Source organism: Pristiophorus japonicus, chromosome 1, assembly GCF_044704955.1.
Source record: "Pristiophorus japonicus isolate sPriJap1 chromosome 1, sPriJap1.hap1, whole genome shotgun sequence".
Lineage (NCBI taxonomy): Eukaryota > Metazoa > Chordata > Chondrichthyes > Pristiophoridae > Pristiophorus > Pristiophorus japonicus.
In genome coordinates, this window is record NC_091977.1 from 26365060 (window position 1) to 26390037 (window position 24978).

The following is a 24978-nucleotide window of genomic DNA, read 5'->3' on the forward strand; positions in this document are numbered from 1 at the left end:
TCTCGACCCTTCTGAAAATGGGAACAGTTTCTCTCTATCTGCCCTGTCCAGGCCCCTCATGATTTTGAACACCTCTATCAAATCTCCTCTCAATCTTCTCTGCTCCAAGGAGAACAACCCCAGCTTCTCCATTCTACAAACCTAACTGAAGTCCGTCTCGTAAATCTTTTCTGAACCTTCTCTAAGGCCTTCATATCCTTCCGAAAGTGCGGTGCCCAGAATTGGACACAGTACTCCAGTTGGGGCCGAACCAGTGTTTTATACAGATTCATCATCATTTTGTACTCAACCTCTACTTATGAAGCCCAGGATCCCGTAAGCCTTTTTAACTGCTATCTCAATCTGCCCTGCCACCTTCAACGATTTAGGCACACATACCCTAGGTCTCTCTGTTCATGCAACCCCTGTATATAGTACCCTACAGTATACTAGAGAATCTACCAAATTCTGCAGTGTGTTTTTTTCTTTGTGTGTCTGTTCCCCCTCTTCCCTCCTTCCATGCACTTTCCCAACAGCCCCCCCACCCCCGCTCTGAAATTTGTGCCGTCCAGTTAATGTTTAAAAAATGTTACTAGTCTTTTAGGAACCCACAAGGGGGCATCCTTTCCCAAGCTTGTAATTGCATTGAGGTTGCTTTTTTATTGTGTTAGAATCTGTAGCGATTGTGTGCAAGGAGCGCAGCGTTAGACTCCTGGGGATGGATTTTCGGCCTGTTATTGCCTCTGTTTTCACCCGAGGGGCGGCAAAGCGGCAGTAAGCTCTTCCGGGCGGACGGGCAGCTTCCAGCGCCCCGTCGGGATTTTCGGTGCCAGTTTTGGCGGGGCACGGGACATTACCACCCGGAAGAGGCAAGCTGGTGTGCAACGCCCCTGGTTGTGACACCAGCTCGATTTTTGGCTCCCACCCGATTCGTAGAGCGCTATGCAGGGACCGTCTGTGAAAGCGGGCAGTCCAAGCTGTAACGACCGCAGTGAGGTAAGTAATGTCGACCTCAGGTAAGTGTAATTGTTTTTTATTTATTTAATTTTTTGTGATTTATGTTGTGGGGGCGTGGTCTATGTATTGGAATTTTTTTTCAGGTTTTTATCTCTCCCCAGGCCTCTCTTAGAACGCTCCGAGGCCAGCTGTTTAGCTCGGAATTTTCACTTGCTCATCCTGCCTAGCGCCCCAAGAGAGATGGGGCCTCCCTTGGTGCTCCGCCCCACACTCAGAGCCCAGCTGCCCAACTTTGCCAACTATTCCCGGGTGCACACTTTACCGCCCCGCCGCCATTACTACCCTGAAATGAGCAGAACCGAAAATCCAGTCGCTGATCCTGAGAGACTTCATTTGGATCCCAGGTTTTAAGTTTGGCGATCTCGGTGGCAACTAAATCCAAATCCTAACGCACTTTCATACTCGTCTTACGGATTCTTATGCTGTCAGCTCACCGAAGTAGTGCAATGCAAAAATAACATACAAGAATCCATTGCTAAACGTAATTTGATGTAAAGCATCCTCTTTCATTTTTACTATTTAAAAGAAGTATACAGTCTAGGCATATGCAGTGGTCTTAAGGTTTAATATGCCTTCACCACTATCAAAATAGAAAAAGGAAATCTGTACAGCATTTAGGGAAGAGAAGCTTGATTAGTGTACGTTCTTTCCAAAGGACCAAAACCAGCTGCCATAGAGTCCTCAAATTGACCATTGTGAAAATTGTAACCATTAATTATATTTTTGACAAAAGTTTCCTCCTTGTAGCTTAACGGAGTTGCGCAGTACATTTCCTGAAGGGTTTTCGCATATTGTTTGTATAGCATGGGTGTTTTAATCAGCTGATGTTCTCATTCCCTTGGAAATAGAATTGAATATAGCCGACTGAGAATTAGATTAAAAAAACAGCTGGTATGTGCTCATGGCTATCACTATATGTATGTCATTTGTATTAGCCTGCATTGTTCATTATACTATACATTGTACTTCATTGGCTGTGAAGCACTTTGGGACATCCTGAGGTTGTGAAAGGTGGTATAAAAATGCAAGTTCTACTACTATGTTAAGGGCAACCAAGGGATATGGGGATCGTTTGTGAAGGTGGAGTTGAGGTCGAAGATCAGCCATGAAATTGAATAGTGGAGTATGCTCAAAGGGTCAAATTTCCTACTCCTGTTTCTTATGTTCTTATTACTTCTACCACTTCCAGATTCAATGTATCCATGTTAATTTATCCCGGATAACTCAGTGGCTACTTTTGCATGTTAAAATTAATATTGAAGTCATTAATAAATTGTTTTATATTCTTGACCAACAGTTAGAATCCAAGTCTGACCCTTTGGCGACTTGGACAGATAAGTGGCAAATAACATTCACACCACACAAAGAAAGAAAGACTTGGATTTATATAGCGCCTTTCACGACCACCGGACGTCCCAAAGTGCTTTACAGCCAATGAAGTACATTTGGAGTGTAGTCACTGTTGTAATGTAGGAAACGCGGCAGCCAATTTCCGCACAGCAAGCTCCCACAAACAGCAATGTGACAATGACCAGATAAACTGTTTTTGTTATGTTGATTGAGAGATAAATGTTAGCCAGGTCACCGGGGATAACTCTCATGCTCTTCTTCGAAATAGTGCCGTGGAGTCTTTTACATCCACCTGAGAGGGCAGACGGAGTCTCGGTTTAACGTCTCATCCAAAAGATGGCGCATTAGATAGGACAGCACTCCCACAGCACTGCATTGGAGCATCAGACTAGATTTATACGCTCAAGTCCCTGAAGTAGGATTTGAACCCACAATCTTCTGATTCAGCGGTGACTCTCACATGATAGGTAATGACCATCTCCGACAAGAGAGAGTGTAACCACCTCCCCGTGGCATTCAATGGCGTTACCATCACCGAGTCCCACACCAGCAACATCCTGGTGGTCACCATTGACAAGAAACTGAGATGGACCAGCCACATAAATGCCGTGGCTGGAGCAGATCAAATGCTGAGAATTTTGTGGCGAGTGGCTCACGTCCTGACGCACCAGGTTCTTTACCCACCTACAAGGCACAAGGCACTTGCCCTGAATGGGTGCAGCTGCAACAGCAGTCAAGAAACTTGACACTTTCCAGGACAAAGCAGTCCACTTGATTGGCACTCCCACCATCATTGGCGCACTGTGGCTGCAACGTGTACCATCTACAGGATGCTCTGCAGGAACTCGGCAAGGCTTCTTCGGCAACAACTCCCAAACATAGAAACATAGAAAATAGGTGCAGGAGCAGGCCATTCAGCCCTTCTAGCCTGCACCGCCATTCAATGAGTTCATGGCTGAACATGAAACTTCAGTACCCCCTTCCTGCTTTCACGCCATACCCCTTGATCCCCCGAGTAGTAAGGACTTAATCTAACTCCCTTTTGAATATATTTAGTGAATTGGCCTCAACTACTTTCTGTGGTAGAGAATTCCACAGGTTCACCACTCTCTGGGTGAAGAAGTTTCTCCTTATCTCGGTCCTAAATGGCTTACCCCTTATCCTTAGACTGTGACCCCTGGTTCTGGACTTCCCCAACATTGGGAACATTCTTCCTGCATCCAACCTGTCCAAACCCGTCAGAATTTTAAACGTTTCTATGAGGTCCCCTCTCACTCTTCTGAACTCCAGTGAATACAAGCCCAGTTGATCCAGTCTTTCTTGATAGGTCAGTCCCGCCATCCCGGGAATCAGTCTTGTGAATCTTCGCTGCACTCCCTCAATAGCAAGAATGTCCTTCCTCAAGTTAGGAGACCAAAACTGTACACAATACTCCAGGTGTGGCTTCACCAAGGCCCTGTACAACTGTAGCAACACCTCCCTACCCCTGTACTCAAATCCCCTCGCTATGAAGGCCAACATACCATTTGCTTTCTTAACCGCCTGCTGTACCTGCATGCCAACCTTCAATGACTGATGTACCATGACACCCAGGTCTCGTTGCACCTTCCCTTTTCCTAATCTGTCACTATTCAGATAATAATCTGTCTCTCTGTTTTTACCACCAAAATGGATAACCTCACATTTATCCACATTATACTTCATCTGCCACGCATTTGCCCACTCACCTAACCTATCCAAGTCACTCTGCAGCCTCATAGCATCCTCCTCGCAGCTCACACTGCCACCCAACTTAGTGTCATCCGCAAATTTGGAGATACTACATTTAATCCCCTCGTCTAAATCATTAATGTACAATGCAAACAGCTGGGGCCCCAGCACAGAACCCTGCGGTACCCCACTAGTCACTGCCTGCCATTCCGAAAAGTACCCATTTACTCCTACTCTTTGCTTCCTGTCTGACAACCAGTTCTCAATCCACGTCAGCACATTACCCCCAATCCCATATGCTTTAACTTTGCACATTAATCTCCTGTGTGGGACCTTGTCGAAAGCCTTCTGAAAGTCCAAATATACCACATCAACTGGTACTCCTTTGTCCACTTTATTGGAAACATCCTCAAAAAATTCCAGAAGATTTGTCAAGCATGATCTCCCTTTCACAAATCCATGCTGACTTGGACCTATCATGTCACCATTTTCCAAATGCGCTGCTATGACATCCTTAATAATTGATTCCATCATTTTACCCACTACTGAGGTCAGGCTGACCGGTCTATAATTCCCTGCTTTCTCTCTCCCTCCTTTCTTAAAAAGTGGGGTTACATTGGCCACCCTCCACTCGATAGGAACTGATCCAGAGTCAATGGACTGTTGGAAAATGACTGTCAATGCATCCGCTATTTCCAAGGCCACCTCCTTAAGTACTCTGGGATGCAGTCCATCAGGCCCTGGGGATTTATCGGCCTTCAATCCCATCAATTTCCCCAACACAATTTCCCGACTAATAAAGATTTCCCTCAGTTCCTCCTCCTTACTAGACCCTCTGACCCCTTTTATATCCGGAAGGTTGTTTGTGTCCTCCTTAGTGAATACTGAACCAAAGTACTTGTTCAATTGGTCTGCCATTTCTTTGTTCCCCGTTATGACTTCCCCTGATTCTGACTGCAGGGGACCTACGTTTGTCTTTACTAACCTTTTTCTCTTTACATACCTATAGAAACTTTTGCAATCTGCCTTAATGTTCCCTGCAAGCTTCTTCTCGTACTCCATTTTCCCTGCCCTAATCAAACCTTTGTCCTCCTCTGCTGAGTTCTAAATTTCTCCCAGTCCCCAGGTTCGCTGCTATTTCTGGCCAATTTGTATGCCATTTCCTTGGCTTTAATACTATCCCTGATTTCCCTTGATAGCCACGGTTGAGCCACCTTCCCTTTTTTATTTTTACGCCAGACAGGAATGTACAATTGTTGTAATTCATCCATGCGGTCTCTAAATGTCTGCCATTGCCCATCCACAGTCAACCCCTTAAGTATCATTAGCCAATCTATCTTAGCCAATTCATGCCTCATACCTTCAAAGTTACCCTTCTTTAAGTTCTGGACCATGGTCTCTGAATTAACTGTTTCATTCTCCATCCTAATGCAGAATTCCACCATATTATGGTCACTCTTCCCCAAGGGGCCTCGCACAATGAGATTGCTAATTAATCCTCTCTCATTACACAACACCCAGTCTAAGATGGCCTCCCCCCTAGTTGGTTCCTCGACATATTGGTCCAGAAAACCATCCCTTATGCACTCCAGGAAATCCTCCTCCACCGTATTGCTTCCAGTTTGGCTAGCCCAATCTATGTGCATATTAAAGTCACCCATTATAACTGCTGCACCTTTATTGCATGCACTCCTAATTTCTTGTTTGATGCCCTCCCCAACATCACTACTCCTGTTTGGAGGCCTGTACACAACTCCCACTAACGTTTTTTGCCCTTTAGTGTTCTGCAGTTCTACCCATATAGATTCCACATCATCCAAGCTAATGTCTTTCCTAACTATTGCATTAATCTCCTCTTTAACCAGCAATGCTACCCCACCTCCTTTTCCTTTTATTCTATCCTTCCTGAATGTTGAATACCCCTGGATGTTGAGTTCCCAGCCCTGATCATCCTGGAGCCACGTCTCCGTAATCCAAATCACATCATATTTGTTAACATCTATTTTCACAGTTAATTCATCCACCTTATTACGGATACTCCTTGCATTAAGACACAAAGCCTTCAGGCTTGCTTTTTTAACACCCTTTGTCCTTTTAGAATTTTGCTGTACAGTGGCCCTTTTTGTTCTTTGCCTTGGGTTTCTCTGCCCTCCACTTTTCCTCATCTCCTTTCTGTCTTTTGCTTTTGCCTCATTTTTGTCTCCCTCTGTCTCCCTGCATAGGTTCCCATCCCCCTGCAATATTAGTTTAACTCCTCCCCAACAGCACTAGCAAACACTCCCCCTAGGACATTGGTTCCGGTCCTGCCCAGGTGCAGACCGTCCGGTTTGTACTGGTCCCATCTCCCCCAGAACCGGTTCCAATGCTCCAAGAATTTGAATCCCTCCCTGCTGCACCACTGCTCAAACCATGTATTCATCTGCGCTATCCTGCGATTCCTACTCTGACTAGCACGTGGCACTGGTCGCAATCCCGAGATTACTACTTTTGAGGTCCTACTTTTTAATTTAGCTCCTAGCTCCTTAAATTCTTCGTAGGACCTCATCCCTTTTTTTACCTATATTGTTGGTACCAATGTGCACCACGACAACTGGCTGTTCTCCCTCCCATTTCAGAATGTCTTGCACCCGCTCCGAGACATCCTTGACCCTTGCACCAGGGAGGCAACATCCTGGAGTCTCGGTTGCGTCCGCAGAAACGCCTATCTATTCCCCTCACCATCGAATCCCCTATCACTATCGTGCTCCCAATCTTTTTCCTGCCCTCCTTTGCAGCAGAGCCACCTACGGTGCCATGAACTTGGCTGCTGCTGCCCTCCCCTGATGAGTCATCCTCCCCAACAGTACTCAAAGCAGTGTATCTGTTTTGCAGGGGGATGACCACAGGGGACCCCTGCACTATCTTTCTTGCACTGCTCTTCCATTCCCTATCTGGCTGTGGACCCTTCTCCTGCGGTAAGACCAACTCACTGCACGTGATACTCACGTCATTCTCAGCATCGTGGATGCTCCAGAGTGAATCCACCCTCCGCTCCAATTCCGCAACGTGGACCGTCAAGAGCTCGAGGCGGATACACTTCCCACACACGTAGCGCCCAGGGACACCGGAAGTGTCCCCGAGTTCCCACATGGTACAGCAGGAGCATATCTCGTGACCGAGCTCTCCTGCCATGTCTTAACCTTAGATACCCTTAAATTGGTAATAACAATGTTACAGTTCACTTACTGATATAAAAAATAAAAGAAAAGCTACTCACCAATCACCAGCCAATCACTTACCCCATTGGCTGTGACGTCACTTTTTGATTACTTTCTACTTCTATTTTGCTTTCTCTCCCGCTGTAGCTGCACCGGTACGCTTTTGATAGGTCACTCCCCTCTCACCAACTGCCGCTGGCTCTCGATCTCCCGCTGGGCTTTTGATCGGTCGCTCCCCTCTCACCAACTGCCGCTGGCTCTCCACCACATAAAAGAACAAGGGCAGAAGGTGCGGGGAACACCACCACCTGGAAGTTCCTCCCCAAGTCACACTCCATCCTGTCTTGGAAATATATCGCCAGTCCTTCATCGTCGCTGGATCTGAATCCTGGCACTCCCTATCTAACAGCACTGTGGGAGTACCTTCCCCACACGGGCTGTAGCGAATCAATGCGAAAGCCCACCACCACCTTCTTGAGGGCAATAGGGATGGACAATAAATGCTGGCCTTGACAGCAACACCCGCATCCTGAGAATTATTTTTTTTTTTAAGTCAGGCTCTACCCCAAGCTGAGCTTCCTCGCCATCCCTGTTGAGTTATTGAGACCAGACTGCTTTCTTCCACCTCTGCCCTGCCACTCCTCCTCCACTGTTGACAAAACATTTATCCGTGCCTTCATAATCTAAAATCTCAAATTCTCTCATGTTTTTTTTAGGTCAGGTTCCTTCCTCAACCCTCCATAAATTACCAATCATTCAAAACGTGCAGACAGTGTCCTCAAAATCCTTCTACCCATCACCCCTGTCCTATCTAAGCATCCTTGTGTCTGGGTGATTTTTAACTGCAAGATTCTCATCCTCCATCAAATCCCTCCGTAGAGCCTTGCTCTATAATGAGTTACAGCTGGTTTTCTATTCCCCGCCCCCCCGTCCCCATCCCCCACTCCACCATTGGTAGCCATTCATTAAACTCTTGTTCTCTGGAACTCCCTCCCGAGATCCTTCTATTGTCAGCTGTGGCTCAGTGGGTAGCACTCTGGCCTCTGAGTCAGAAGGTTGTACGTTCACATCCCACTCCAGGGACTTGAGCACAAAAATCTAGGCTGACACTCCAGTGCAGTGCTGCACTGTGGGAGGTGCCATCTTTCGGATGAGACGTTAAACCGAGGCCCCGTCTGCTCTCTCAAGTGGATGTAAAAGATCCCACGGCACTATTTCGAAGAAGAGCAGGGGAGTTATCCCCGGTGCCCTGGCCAATATTTATCCCTCAATCAACATAACAAAAAACAGATTATCTGGTCATCATCTGGTCATTGCTGTTTGTGGGAGCTTGTTTGTACGCAAAATGGCTGTCGCATTTCTTACATTACAACAGTGACATAGAAACATAGAAAATAGGAGTAGGCCATTCAGCCCTTCAAGCCTGCACCACCATTCAATATGATCATAGCTGATCATGCAATTTCAGTACCCCATTCCTACTTTCTCTCCATACCCCTTGATCCCTTTAGCCGTAAGGGCCACATCTAACTCCCTTTTGAATTTATCTAATGAACTTTCTGTGGTAGAGAATTCCACATGCCCACAACTCTCTGAGTGAAGAAGTTTCTCCTCATCTCGAGTGACTACACTCCAAAAGTACTTCATTGGCTGTAAAGCGCTTCGAGGTGTCCAGCGGTCATGAAAGGCGCTGTATAAATCCAAATGTTTTTCTTTCTTTCTTGCTTTCAGAAAACTCAAAACCCTTCTCTTTGCCTCTCCCAATCCTGTTTATTTTTCCTCCTGTTTTGCATTTGCTGTCTTCCTTGTTCAGCGTAAGCACTTTGAAACATGTGAAGCAGTATATAAATATTTATTGTCGTTTGCTTCCCCACACTGATCCCATCCTTCCATTCACAAGTTTTTACTGTTCTTGCCTTAAACTGACTAAAAGGCAAGCATTTTTTTCAAAACACCACACATATATTGAAGCATCCACAGATTTTTTTAAATCTTTTCTGACAGCTTCAGTATGGTCAGAATAGAAAGCGGATAAATCACTCGGCGAGTGGCTGGTGACAGATGGTCATTGTTTTGCCCCTACAGGTTCGGTACTTGAAGCTATTGGCATGATTCCACATTTAATCCATTTTAAAAAAAAATAATTCAGCTCCTGCATATGATTGAGGTAGAAAAGTTTTGAGCGCTCTGTGTGCATTGGGATTCGTTTTAAACTATGACTTTTACTTGAAATGCTGTTGACAAGCTCCCTGCCTCCAAGCAATTTGATGATTTGTTCTCTTTGTTGTCTCGTCTCCAGTACATTTGAAAGAGAGGTTGGAGGAATATTTGCAACAATGGAATGGGTTAGTCAAGGTACATCGAAATGAAAGAAGAGAAGGATTAATTCAAGCAAGAAGTATCGGTGCTCATAAGGCGACCCTTGGACAGGTAGAGTAAAATCTGGATTTTTATTCATTCAAAGTCTACATACTAATAGGGCTTCCTGTTATATCACTTAAGTGGCATTGTTTGAGGAATTCTCAAATTCATGGTAAAGTGATCTTTCCCATTCTCTGTCTTTTAATATAAGGCTTTGCGATAAGCATTTTTGGTTCTTTCACCGGAGGAGGTAATATTTCAACAGTACAATTGTAATGCACGTAATTCAAATAGTATCTCCAGGAAACACCAAGCCACACAAAAACAGAGCAAGAGCACTGTATTTGAAGGTTTAAGCTCCTTTCAAAAAAAGGGGGAAGCCTGTGCCTATTGATGGATAAAGATCTTGCTCATTTGTTCAGCCCCTACACACAAATAGGGTGGAAACCGATGGTGAGAATCTGAAAACCTGAATATTGAGACTGCCGCGCCCGTTCCTTAAACTGTCTGCAATTCCCTCCCTAAATTTACCTACCTCTCCCTCTTAACATGCATAAAACATGCCTCTTTTCTAATGTCTCCTTCTTTGGCTTGTTGTCAATTTTTATCTGATTACGCTCATGTGAAGCACCATGGGACGTTTTACTGCATTAAAGGTTCTGTGTAAATGTGAGTTGTTAATATCTTGTACTGTGCAAAGCACTTATTATTCCTGAGATGTCCGATTAAGACGGGCCTTTGTGAGAGCATTCAGGTATCGCCACTTGCAGAACTCTGCTTGTATTTGGAAGCAAATTGTTTCCAGTAGTTGAGTGGTCAAGAACAAGGAACTATAGATGCAAGATTAAATATGAGATTTAGAACAGAGGGCAAGAGAAACTTCTTCACAAAGGCAGTTGAAATTCGCTTCTATGTTAATAAAGCCTTTTTATTTAAAAAAAAAAGCAAACCAAGCACTGCGGTTAGTTTCTAGAGGGATAAAATTGAAAAGCAGAGAAGTTATGTTGAACTTGTTAGAACCTTGGTTAGACCACACTTGAGTACTGATCACAGTTCTGATCTCCATATTATCTAAAGGGCATAGAAGCAATGGAAAAGATGCAAAAAAGGATTTACAATGGATGATACCAGAACTGAGCAGTTATACCTATCAGGAAAAATTGAACAGGCTGGGGCTCTTTACTCTAGAAAAGAGTAGGCTGAGGGGAGACCTGATGGAGGTCTTTAAGATTGTCATATATGTATGCTTGGGTTTACTAGCCAGCAGGTGGCGCCACTGTCGGAGGTCACTGGGCTGTGCGCAAGTGTTTGCGGCCTAGGTATAAAAGGCCAGCCATCTTGTAATGTAATCAATTTAGGTCCTAATAAAGCAGAGCCAGGTTTGTATGTGTTCGGAGTTTACAGTATTCAGTCTATTGAATTATTGCATGCACAACATTTGGCGACGAGGTGACAAGAACCTTCGCTTGCAAAAATTAGCACAATTGGAATTCTGGAGTGATTCGTGGAGGGAGAAGATTGGGCAGACTTTGTAGCCCGCTTGAACCAGTACTTCATGGCCAACAAAATGGAGAAAGAAGCAGACGCAGTTTGGCGCAGGGAGGTCCTCCTCACGGTTTGCGGTCCGAAAATCTCCTCTCACCCTTAAGTCCAACGGACAAGGACTATGAAACAATTGTGTGCTCTGGTACGTGACCATCTCAAATCAGATAAAGGCATCATCATCTCAAGATATCGATTCTATACGCACGTTCGTTCTGAGGGCCAGGATGTATCGGAATTCGTTGGCAACCTAAGACGTCTAGCTGGACTGTGTAAGTTTGAAAGTGCATTGGCAGACATGCTGCGGGACTTCTTTGTAATTTGCATCAACCACGAGGTGATCCTGCGTAAGCTTCTGGCGGTGGAGACGCTGGATTTGAGCAAGGTAATCACGATTGCCCAATCATGCATGACGACAGATAAAAGCTTAAAGCAAATATCATTGAAAAATCAGAACTCGGCAAGTACTGTAAACAAGATAGTATCGTCGTTTGGCAGAGCTGCATATGGCAGGGCCTACCCAACTGCGTACGAGAAACCTGTAGCTGCTCAAAGTCCGTCAACGGGAATGAATCCGATATCACTGTGTTGGTGTTGTGGGGGAAATCATCGGTATCGTCCGTGTCGGTTTAAATAGTATATTTGTAAAGAATGTTCGAGAGTGGGGCATCTCCAGTGCATGTGACCGCAACTGAGCAAGTGTGCTGCGATACACCACACGGAGGATGATAACCAGTATAGCGCAGATCCGGATATGCAATCCGAGATACCAGAGGAGGAAGAAAATGGACTGTATTCATTCCTAACAAAGAGCCAACCGATAATGATTAATGTAAAACTTAATGGTGTGCCGGTATTGATGTAATTGGACACGTGTACGAGTCAATCAATAATGAGCCAGAGGACATTCGACAGGCTGTGGGATACTAAGGCTGTGAGGCCTAAGCTGAGTCCAGTCAAGGCCAAGTTGCGTACGTACACTAAAGAACTCATAACGGTGATTGGCAGTGCAGTAATCAAGATGTCGTATAATGGTGCGGTTCACAATTTACCGTTATGGATTGTTCCAGGCAATGGTCCAACGCTGTTCGGCGGGAACTGGTTAGAAAAAAATCAAATGGAACTGGAACGAGATCAAAGCCTTGTTGTCGTCGGAGGATACTCCATGTGCTCAAGTGCTGAGCAAGTCCCCCTCGCTGTTTGAACCTGGCATCGTGCCAAAGTGCAGATCCACGTGGACTCAGATACAAGACCTGTCCATCATAAAGCTCGGGCAGTTCCGTACATGATGAGGGAGAAGGTCGAAATCGAACTGGACAGGCTCCAGCATGAAGGGATCATATCACCGGTCGAATTTAAGGAATGGGCCAGCCCCATTGTTCCCGTGTTGAAAAGTGTTGGCACTGTCAGGATTTGTGGAGACTACAAGGTTACGATCAACCGAGTTTTGAAACCGGATCAATACCTGTTACCTGTTTGCAATGCTAGCCGGGAGGAAGTCGTTCACAAAACTGGATCTGACGTCGGCCTACATGACACAGGATCTGGTCGACACGTCGAAAAAACTTGTGCATCAACACTCAAAGGACTCTTTATATACAACAGGTGCCCTCTTGGAATTCGCTCGGCTGCAGCCATATTTCAGAGGAACATGGAGAGTCTACTGAAGTCCGTCCCCAGAACCGTCGTGTTCCAAGATGACATACTGGTCACAGGTCGTGACTCCACCGAACATCTGAACAACCTGGAAGAGGTTCTACATTGTCTGCACAAAGTGGGACTCATGGCACCGGAAGTCGAATTCCTGGGGAGGAAAATTGCTGCTGAAGATATCAGGCCTACGAACTCGAAAACCAAGGCCATCAAAAATGCACCAAAGCCTCAGAATGTGACGGAGCTGCGTTCGTTCCTTGGTCTACTCAACTACTTCGGTAATTTCTTACCTAGATTGAGCACCTTATTAGAGCCACTGCACATGCTGCTAAGAAAAGGCGACAACTGAGTTTGGGGTGCGTCTCAAGATAGAGCTTTTGAGAAAGCTACTAATCTGCTTTGCTCTAACAAGCTGCTGGTACATTATGATCCGTGTAAGGGTCTAGTATTGGCCTGTGATGCTTTGTTAAATGGAGTTGGTTCCGTGCTCCAACAAGCTAATGAGTCGGGCAAATTACAACCTGTTGCATATGCTTCAAAATGTTTGTCAAAGGTGGAAAGAGCCTACAGCATGGTAGAGAAAGAAGCACTAGCATGTGTGTATAGGGTTAAAAAGATGCATCAGTACCTGTTTGGTCTTCAGTTTGAACTAGAAACAGATCATTTAGTTGTTTTCGGAAAACAAAGGTATCAATCCCAGTGCATCGTCCCGCATCCAGAGGTGGGCGCTGACATTATCTGCCTATGATTATGTCATTTGCCATAGACTTGGCACTGAGAATTGTGCCGATGCATTGAGCAGTCTGCCGTTGCCCACACAGGTGGTGGAAGCGCCACAACCGGCAGAACTACTGTTAGTCATGGATGCTTTTGAAAGTGAAGGAACCCCTGTCATGGCCCAACAAGTTAAGACCTGGATCAGCCAGGACCCGATATTATCGGTTGTGAAACGTTATATCCTTAGCGGTGATTGGTCTGCCATACCCAAGCAAATGTGTGAGGAGATCAAACCTTACATCCATCACCAAGACGAACTATCCATTCAATCAGATTGTATAGAAACATAAACATAGAAAATAGGTGCAGGAGTAGGCCATTAGGCTATACTGAGGGGTAATCGTATTGTTATGCCCAAGAAAGGCAGAGAGAAATTTGTGCATGATCTACATAGCACGCATCCCGGTATTGTCATGATGAAAGCCATTGCCAGGTCTCATGTATGGAGGCCTGGAATTGACTCTGATCTGGAATCATGTGTGCATCAGTACAACACTTGCATGCAGCTTAGTAAAGCACCAGCGGAATCGCTGCTGAGTCTGTGGCCGTGACCATCTAAACCATGGTCCAGGATCCACATCGACTTTGCAGGTCCCTTCCTGGGAATGATGTTCCTAGTTGTGGTAGATACTTATTCCAAGTGGATAGAATGTACAATCATGTCATCCAGCACATCCACAGCTACCATTGAGACCCTTCGTGTAATGTTTGCTACGCATGGTCTGCCTGACATCGTTGTAAGCGACAACGGATCTTGTTTCACTAGTCTGGAGTTTCAAGAGTTCATGAAACTCAATGGTATCAAACATGTGAGGTCAGCACCATTCAAACCCGCATCCAATGGACAAGCAGAGCATGCAGTCCAAACCATCAAGCAGACTATAAAACATGTAACTCAAGGTTCACTGCAAACTCGCATATTGCTTAGTTACAGGACAAGGCCCCATACGCTTACCGGGGTCTCCTTGTTGAACTATTGATGAAGAGAGGTTTCAAGACCAGGTTCTCTCTTGTCCACCCTGACTTGAATAATCGTGTCGAATACAGACGTCAAAGTCAGCAAGGGTATCATGATCGCGCTACTGTGTCACGCATCATTTCTATCAATGATCCTGTGTAAGTACTGAATTATGGTCAAGGTTCCAAATGGATCGCTGGTCAAGGAGGGTAACAGAGTGTCTATTGTTAAGCTCAAGAATGGGCAGACATGCAGGAAACATGTCGATAAAGCTGCGGCACATGGATGAACTGGAACAGTCTGAGGAAGACACAATCAGTGACCAACCAACCTACACTCAGTCATCGGAGAACTCCGCTGTCATCAATGAATCTGGACTTTCAATCACTGACATGGTCAATGAATCTGGACTTTCAATCCCTGACGTGGTCATTGCCACTCCCATCAGATCGTCTACCCAGTCCCCAGTCATAACAGACTCAGAACGCTCGCCCAAGGCTGGCGTTGAATTGAGATGTTCAACTCTGGAGCGGAAAGCCCTGGACCGTCTCAATTTGTAAAAAGACCGTTACTAAAATCTTAAAGGGGGATATTGTCATATATGTATGCCTGGGTTTATTAGCAACCAGGTGGCGCCACTGTCGGAGGTCATTGGGCTGTGCGCACGTGTGTGTGGCCCAGGTATAAAAGGCCAGCCATCTTGTAATGTAATCACTTTGGGTCCTAATACAGTCGAGCCAGGTTTGTACCTGTTCAGAGTTTACAGTATTCAGTCTATTGCATACACAATAAAGATAATGAAAGGGTTTGATAGGGTAAACGTAGAGGAGGCTGAGACCAGAACTAGGGGCCATAAATACAAGATAGTCACTAATAAATCCAATAGGGAGTTCAGGAGAAATTTCTTTATCTAAAGAGTGATTAGAATGTGTAACTTACCACCACAAGGGGTAGTTGAGGTGACGAGCTTCGATGCATTTAAGGGGAAGCTAGATAAACAGAGGGAGAAAGGAATAGAGGGATATGTTGAGGGGGTTAGAAGAAAAAGAGTGGGAGGAGGCTGGTGTGGAGCATAAAGAAAGACTTGTATTTATATAGTGCCTTTCATGACCACCGAATGTCTCAAAGCCCTTTACAGCCAATGAAGTACTTTTTGGAGTGTAGTCACTATTGTAATGTAGGAAAGGCGGCAGCCAATTTGCATATAAGCAAGCTTCCACAAACAGCAGTGTGATAATGACCAGATAATCTTTTTTTTGTTATGTTGATTGAGGGATAAATATTGGCCAGGACGTCGGAAATAACTCTTGCTCTTCTTTGAAATAGTGCCGTGGCATAAACACTGGCATGGAATGTTGGGCTGAATGGCCTGTTTCTGTGCTGTAGTTACTATGTAATACTGTACTATGTCATTCAGGATTAGATGGGATAGGTGCACGAAGCGAAAGGGGTTGAAGTGATATGGGAGCAGGGTGGGTAAATATGATTACCCTCCACTTGAACAAATAGTTCTAAAGGCTGACTCAGACTGGCTGGGCTGAATGGCTCGTTTCCTTCTTGTAACTACTGTCTACATTCAGCTATTATATAACACTTTAACGTGCTCATTTTTTTTTACTTCGTTTACATTCTGGCAAAGGGTCATCGACCTGAAACGTTAACTCTGCTTCCTCTCCACAGATACTGCCTGACCTGCTGAGATTTCCAGCATTTTCTGATTTAGTTAATTTACAATAAGTGTATGACTGCCAAAAAATAGTGCATCACCTAAAAGAGTCTGACCTAGAAATTCGAGACAGCTAAAAATCTGCTGGTGTCACCGTGGGCCGGAGTTAACAGCCGCCAAAGTTAATGGCGCTGGTAGGACCGGGATTTTGACGCTGGTTGCTAATTTGGGGAAGTCCAGAAACAGGGATCACAGTCTAAAGATAAGGGTAAGCCATATAGGACCGAGATGAGGAGAAACTTTTTCACCCAGAGATTTGTGAACCTGTGGAATTCTCTGCCGCAGAAAGTTATTGAGTCCAGTTCATTGGACATATTCAAAAGGGAGTTAGATGTGGCCCTCACAGCTAAAGGGATCAAGGGTATGTAGAGAAGGCAGGGATGGGGTTGCATGATCAGCCATGATCATATTGAATGGCGGTGCAGGCTCGAAGGGCCGATTGGCCTGCTCCTGCACCTATTTTCTATGTTTCTATTACATTAGCCCAGCACTAAACGTACCGTGCAAGGCCGTTTTCGTGGTGGTAGTCCCAGCAAGAGGCCCACTGTAGCATGGTCGTAGAATCATTGCAGCAAGAACAGCCTTCTCTTAAAGCAAGGCTGTCATTTTAAAGTGGAACTGCCTTCTAATGAAAAAATAAAAATCATGTAAATATAGGCAGTTTCTAGCACTTACAGCTCAACTGGCTTCTGAAAAAAAATTAACATTAAGCAGAATTTCCAAATGGGAGTCTTCAGCTCTTAAAGCTGAATTGCCTTCCGCACCTAAAAAAAAATGGGAAAAGTGCTTCAGTCCTAACACCAATAGCTCAGCAAGCCAGGGAAGGGACACCCAGGTCTCGCACGCAGCACTCCAGCTTTGTGCAGGGGTTCAGCACTGCAAGAGAGGTCCTCTGCACAGGAGGCCCTGCAGAAAGAATGATGTGGGACCAAATCACCGAGACTGTCACTGCCAGCAGTGTCGCTCCCACCACCTGGCTACAGTGCCCAAAGAAGCTTCATGACCTCAGACCAGTGGTCAAGGTCAGTGAATGCATCTTCAAAAGCCATCTCCTACTAACTGCACCACTAGCCTCACATACTTAATGCATGACTTTCTCCCCCCCCCCCCCCCCACCCACCAATCATCACCTACTAACAATCTCTACCAAACACAAGGCACACCCCCAGTCCTAGCTTCACCTCACCCCCTTGGAGGAGACGGTGCTGGCTGTTCTTGGCAGGGACTTAGCTCAGCCCATGGCCAGCAGCGGGGCTGAAAGGATACAAGATGCTGTTATCCTCATATGTTATCCTCCTTCTCGCATGCACCTCTTGCTTTCCCACTCTCCTTTTGTCACAACTTCACCCCTAAGCCTTCCTCATTTCACATAGCCAAGAAATGCAGCCTGCCCAGCCAGTGGTTGGCCAAGAAGAGGGAGAGGAGAGTGAAGAAGAAGGAAAACCATCGTTACTTGATTTCATGCTGCCAGTCACCAGCTCCTCAAGGTGGACCAGCAAGGCCATTTGCAGTGTCCCCCACTTGAAAGTCAGCAGCCTTCCACTAGCCATGCTGCAGGCACTGGGGTAGCACTGCATGACATCACTAGCATAGGCAAAGGCTCACACAGGGAATGTACAAGGGTGATTCATTGATTTGTTGATTTCTTGAAGTCATATTGGATGGATAGATGTATCAAATTGAATTGGAAAGTTTGCTTTGTGGTGGATTTTATTTCAGCATTGTAACCAAGAGGACGCTGTGCTGGTCAGTAACAGAGGGGGAAGGTAAGGTGTGGGACAAATGTTGAAAGGGGAATTGGGATTGTAGGCCCCAAGTTTCCACATGATTTGCTCCTGATTTTTAGGAGCAACTGGTGTAGAACAGAGTATCTTAGAAATCGGAATTCTCATCATTTAGTTTGCTCCAGTTCTAGTCAGTTAGAACAGTTTCACTTTGGAGCAGAATTTTTTTTTCAAAAGGGGGCATGTCCGGCCACTTATGCCTGTTTTCAAAGTTTTGTCAGTGAAAACTTACTCCAAACTAACTTAGAATGGAGTAAGTGAAGATTTTTGTACACTCGAAAAAACCTTGTCTACACTTTAGAAAATCAGGCGTAGGTTACAAATCAGGCGTAGGGAATGGGGGGGGGGGGGTTTAAAGGGAAGTTTACAAACATTAAACACTTCAGTTTTACAAATAAAGAGCCATCATCAATAATAAATGATAAATACATCAATAAATCAACCAATAAATCAATCAAAAAAATTAAAAAGAAATATATATATTTTTTTAAATCAATAAATAAAACATTTTCTACTTACCGACTGCAGCACCGGGAGCCCTCCAACAGTGTGCTGGGTTCCCCCCCCCCCCCCCCCCAGTGTGTCTCTGTCAGTGTCTCTATCTCTCTGTCTGTCTGTGTGTGTCTCTCATTCTCTGTCTGTCAGTGTCTGTGTTTCTGACAGCGAGGGGAGGGGGAGGAGGGAGGTAGAGGGAGAGAGGGGGGGAGCAGAGGGGGAGAAGGGGATGGTGGGGGAGGGAAGGGGATGGGGGGGAAAGGAGATGGTGGGGGGGGGGGGAAGGAGATGGGGGGGGCAAAAAAGGAGAAGGGGGAGGGAGGCTGAACGGGCCCTTCGCGCAGGGCCCGTCCCCAGCACCAGATTTACAGGTAGATGGCGTTGGGTCGGGTCGGGGGGGGGGGGGGGTGTTGGGAGGGAGGTCAGTTCGGTTCGGGTCGGGGGGAGGGAGGGAGAGGGAGGTCAGGTCAGATCCAGTCCGGGGGCGGTGGGGGGTGGAGTGGGAGTCGGGTCGGGTCCGGTCCGGGGAGCGGGATTCGGGTCCGGTGCGGGGGGTGAAGGGGAGCGGGAGTCGGGTCGGTTCTGGAGGCGGCGGGGGTGGGGGGGGGGGCGGGAAGCGCGGGTCGGGGGCGGGAAGCGGGAGTCGAGTCGGATTGGGAGGAAGCAGGAGCTGGGTGTGGGAGGAGCCTTATTCATGCAGCCCCAGTGAGGCCATTCGGCCAGGGCTAGGGGCTGCGTGCTTCAGGCCCCTCCCACACAGTTTCGGGCGCCTGGAGCTACTGCACTTGCGCGCCCACTGTAGCGCGCATGTGCAGAGGTCCCGGCACTGTTTTCAGTGCAGCGACCTGGCTCCGCCCCCTACAGCTCCTGCTATGCTGCGCCGAGGGCCAGAGGACCTGCAGGGAGGTGGAGAATACGGAGGGTTTTTTTAGGCGGGCTTTGTGGCGCGAAAAACGGGCGTCCAGGTCGGGACTGCGCCATTCTAGGCGCGGCTCGAAACTTGGGCCCGTAGTGACTGTACCACAGAAGGATGATTCCATCCCAGATATCCTGGCCACAAAGGGGCTGTCTGGGTTGCATCCTTCCTTCCTCTTTTTCATCTTCTGCGTCTTCCTCTTCCCTCTGCGAGCAGATGCTGGAAATCTGAAATAACAGCAGAAGATGCTGGAAATACTCAGCAGGTGAGAGGTGAACTCTTTTTCTCTCGCCACGGATGCTGCCTGACCTACTGAGTATTTCCAGCATTTTCTGTATTCACAGAGGCCTTCCTTTACCATCTGAGGCCTTGCAAGAATCCCTGCACACTTTTAAGAACTTTTAGCGTGTATTGCACCAAGCCGCTACTTCAATAAAATATTTTAAGATCCAGTCCTTAAATGCAAACTTACCTGAAAGATGTATGTGTCCCTTTAAAAAGTGTTGCACATTCGCTTTTCAAAGCGAGCCTAGGACCCTGCGCTAATCTCAGCACAAAGGTTCCAAGTTCACAGCCGTTGCATGCTGACTGACATCACGCTCTCCATATTTGTATTACCAGGGTCAGCGATGCTATCCTCACCAAAATGGCGGGTGCTGAGAACCGTGCCAGAGAAGGCCGTTAGAGCAGCGGCCGCCATTTCTTTCCAGGATTGCAGCTTAATATTTGAGCTGCAATCCCTTATTGTAACTGGTCTTTTATATATAAATGATTGTGTTTAAAAGTGGATGGGCCTGAATAGCCTTTGGTCATTCTTCACCTTTTTGTGTTCTAGGATCTGTCAATACTCAGTTACAATACTGATTAAATAAAACATGTGTCCCTTACATTTTTAGGTGCTGATATATCTTGATGCTCATTGTGAAGTCGGGCCTAACTGGTATGCACCACTTGTAGCCCCCATTGCTGCGGACAGGTAAGGCAAGCTGTATTATTTCAAACCTCGTTGAAAAGGGCTAGGCGACAGGGACTTCGTTACCAGAATATTATGCAACTACTTTTAGCGTCTTTAACTAATTTGGGATTGTTATTTACTCAAATGGGATAATACAAATTTCCTTTCATCTCCCCACCCATCTCTACCCAGATCAGCACAACCGTATTGGATTGGGTGGTTTATTTGTTTCTTCCTCGGGTACGCGAGTTCCACCACAGCTGTACTGCTACAGCATCCTTGCACTTATTGTGACATTTGCCAAGCAGCTCAGGATCACAAACAGTAGAGCATGCACCCTCCCCAAGCAAGGTGCAAGTGCGGGGATCTGATTATGACTCTGTGTTGGTGTTCGGCATGAACTTGATTGTTTTTTTTCCATGTCTTGCTGTAATGAGATCAATGAAAACTATAAGCATATATGCTTCCTGTTAGTGGATCAGGGATCAGCACTGACACTGGGAGCTCTGCAATGAAAAGATTAAAAGTCTTTTTGAAAGAGGGCATTAGAGAAATTAACTTGTGAAATAGATGAAACAAAGAAAAGCAGCAAAATAAAGGACAGTAAGATGTTCAGATGAACATTAAAGATCCCCGGGCACTATTTGAAGAAAAGCAAGGAATTCTCCCAATGTCCTGGCCAACACTTTTCCCTCAACGAACATTGCCATAAAATAAAAGGTTGACTCGCCAATCATTCCATTGCTGCATCTGGGAACCCTGCTGTGCGCAAAATGGCTACTGTGTTTTACCTACATGAGGCACTGCATTTCAAAGTAATTCATTATAACTTGAAGTGCTTCCATATAAATGAAAGTCTTTCATTATTGATGTGGGGATCAATGTACTTATCCCTACATCAGTGCAAAATGCCTTTGTACATATTGGCGCCACAGAAATGCCAGGCAAATACCATCTCCAACAAGAGAGAGTCTAACCACCTCCCCTTGACATTCAATATCATTACCATTGTCGAATCCCCAGCCATCAACATCCTGGACATCACCATTGACCAGAAACTTAACTGGATCAGCCACATAAATACTGCAGCGTATTCTGCAGCGTGTGACGCACCTCCTGACTGCCGAAAAGCCTTTCCACCACCTACAAGGCACAAGTCAGGAGTGTGATGGAATACTCTTCAATTGCCTGCATGAGTACAGCTGCAACTACATAAAGAAGCTCAACACCATCCAGGACAAAGCAGTCTGCTTGATTGGTACCCCATCCTCATGATCATCATCTCATAGGCAGTCCCTCGAAATCGAGGAAGACTTGCTTCCACTCTAAAAGTGAGTTCTTAGGTGACTGAACAGTCGAATATGGGAATTACAGTCTTTGTCACAGGTGGAACAGACAGTCGTTGAGGGAAAGGGTGGGTGGGGAGTCTGGTTTGCCGCACGCTCCTTCTGCTGCCTGTGCATGCTTTCTGCATGCTCTCGGCGATGAGACTCGAGGTACTCAGCACCCTCCCCTATGCTCTTCCTCCACTTAGGGCGGTCTTTGGCCAGGGACTCCCAGGTGTCGGTGGGGATGTTGCATTTTGTCAACCTCTTCACTGAGGCGTACGAAAGCATGGGCCTTACACTAAACATCCATAAGACAAAGGTCCTCCACCAACCTAACCCCGCCACACAGCACTTCCCCCCCCCCCCCCCCCCCACCCCCCAAATCATCAAGATCCATGGCACAGCCTTGGACAACATGGACCACTTCCCATACCTCAGGAGCCTATTATCAGCAAGGGCAGACATCGATGACTAGGTTCAACACCGCCTCCAATGCGCCAGTGCAGCCTTCAACCACCTAAAGAAGAGACCCCATCCACAACCTTAATCATTCACTCCCTCTAGCACTGATGCAACGTGGCCACAGTGTGTACCGTCTATAAGATGCACTGTAGCAAATCACCAAGACTTCTTCGACAGCACCCCTCAAACCCGCGACCTCTACCACCTAGAAGGACAAGGGCAGCAGACTTCCCAAGTTTCTCCTCTAAGTCACACACCAATCTGACTTGAAAATATATCGCCATTCCTTCCTTGTTGTTGGGTCAAAATCCTGGAACTCCCTCCCTGGAAGTACCTTCACCACACGGACTGCAGCGGTTCAACAAGACGGCTCACCACCACCTTCTCCACGGTAATTAGGGATGGGCAATAAATGCTGGCGTTGCCAGTGACGCTAATATCCCAAGAATGAATATGTATTTTTTTAAGTACTTCACTTTAGTTTGCACAATATACTTGAGTGAACAGCAGATGCGACTTCTCAACACAGCTAGCAAGGTTTGCATGGTAGGCATTTGCATATGCAAATCAAAATGGTGGCAGACAAAATCTGCTGCATAATTTGAAAGTTATGACCTCGTTTGTCATGGATGTTGTGATGCAACAGCACGCATGTGTGGAAATTAAAATGTCAGCGCTCCCTTCTGCATTTTTTTATCATTGGATGTTCAATGCAGAAGTTCATCTGCATGTAAAACACCTCCATTTGTGATGATGATATATGTGGATGGCAGTGCAGCAGTATAAAAATGCCTTTAATTGGACTCCAGTCTCCCCAGCTTGTGAAGAAAAGTGCTTCAAATACTTGCACTTACACAGTGCTTTATCATGTCATCTTCAACATTGCAAACCCCTTCATGTAATTTATTACTTTGGTCAGGACACCTGGAAATCCCTGCTCTCTTTGAATAATGCAGTGAGACGTTTTAACATTCACCTGAACCGGCAGCTGGGACCTGGTTTAATGCCTCTATTGGATACTAGTTTTGAATGAAGCAGTCCTATGCCAAAAGATTAGTTCCATCCACAGGAATTGCACACTCTTGGCTCTGAGTCAATGGAAGCTAGATGAACGTTCTCCTTATGGCTAACCTTTGATTAACGGCTAGCTGTTGACAACATTGACTTTTTTTAAATTTCAGGTCCCCTTTGTCACATTTTGTGAGTAACTTAAAGCTCGGTTATTCATAAACTCAAACTGAGAATGCACTTCTGACTGGGTGATGCTGGGTTACTGTTAGGTTATCTCAACAACAAAAACAGAATCATTTTTCATGGGGCTGTGCTGCAATACAGTCCTTAGTTATAGTCGAAGAAATTTTGTTTTGCTACAAAACCCGAACTATTGTGTATCTAATTGTCCTTTAAGTGTAAGAAATCCTGTTAATCGCTATGTACCCCTCAGCTAACTTGAATCACTCAAATTAATGGTATTTTTTCAAGTGTCAGTTTATGTGTCCATTTTGAAAGAATTGCTGTCCATATGTGTATATTATGAAAATATACAATGCAAATAATGAGTCATAAAATGTGTATCCAGAGTAAATTATTTACAACACGATTAATATCTGATACAAGACAAACAAATACAGGCTACCAGTGGGTAGGACCCCTAATGGCTTAATGAATAAATGCACCACTGAACCCTGCAGATCTGGAGGACACAGGTTCCATCTCCTGGTCTTTGCTGAATTAGCAGATCTCAGCTGGGATACTAGAGCTGTCCCCTTTGAAACACCAGCAACATTACAATACTTAAACGTTACCATGTAGTCTGTAGTCTGGCTGAACGATGTAACATGACAGCAGACAAAAGCAGCTTTAAGTTATTAAAAATATGCTATTGGTTGCATGCGCCTAATCCTGAACACAAAAAGCAGTAAAATTAATGGTAAAATTGCATCTTTTTTCTTGTTTTTGTTAAATGCCACCAGTAATTCAGTTTGCTCAGACTTTGTTTGCAGCTAATTGTTAAATGTGAAGGTTCAAATTGGTAACCACCTATTTTTTGGTATCTATTGTGTTCTTGAATGTTTGTTTCAGAACTACATGTACAGTTCCCCTTATAGATTACATAGATGGCAATGACTTTACCATTGAACCACAGCAAGGTGGGGATGAGGATGGTTTTGCCAGAGGGGCCTGGGATTGGAGCTTACTATGGAAGCGTATACCATTAAACAGTCGTGAAAAGGCCAGAAGAAAACATAAAACTGAGCCTTATCGGTAACTGCAGTTGAATTTATTTATTGTTTCGATTGTCCTATAATCTCTCCATTTTTCTCATGTATCCTGCTGCTTCCCTCACCCTAATTCCAATAATATGTTGACGCATGGATCCTTGCACCTACCCCCTTTCTGCATCCACCAACGATTTGGCCAATGCTGCAGAACCACATGTACTGTGCCACTCATAGATGCCATAAACGGAAATACTTACGAGATATCGCCACAAGGAGGTGGTGACGAAGATGGTTTTGCTAGAGGAGCATGGGATTGGAGCATGCTGTGGAAGCGTGTCCCTCTGTCCAAGCGGGAGAAGGAAAGGAGAAAACATAGAACTGAGCCATATTGGTAATCATTAGAACATTTGATAATTGGCACTTATTATTAAAAAATCTGCACTCTAGTTCTGTATCCAGCTAATGTCCATTTGTGCTTTTGTTCCTGTTTTTATATGTTAGATATTTCTTTTCTCCTTTACCTGAAAAATAATGTTCACAATGAAC

The 24978-nt window shown here is 45.6% G+C and overlaps 1 protein-coding gene across 4 annotated transcripts in view; it reads left to right on the forward strand.

Moving 5' to 3' along the window:
• The window catches only part of galnt7 (UDP-N-acetyl-alpha-D-galactosamine: polypeptide N-acetylgalactosaminyltransferase 7), a 214017-nt gene that overhangs the window by 156791 nt on the left and 32248 nt on the right, over window positions 1–24978 (forward strand). For 2 of the 4 annotated variants that reach the window (XM_070878217.1, XM_070878236.1), the window contains exons 4-6: window positions 9553–9683; window positions 20362–20441; window positions 24641–24823. In XM_070878217.1, the coding sequence (XP_070734318.1) occupies window positions 9553–9683; window positions 20362–20441; window positions 24641–24823 (394 nt within the window). Of the gene's footprint in view, window positions 1–9552; window positions 9684–20361; window positions 20442–24292; window positions 24476–24640; window positions 24824–24978 lie in introns of all 4 variants that reach the window. The other 2 variants (XM_070878225.1, XM_070878244.1) reach the window with 2 other exon arrangements.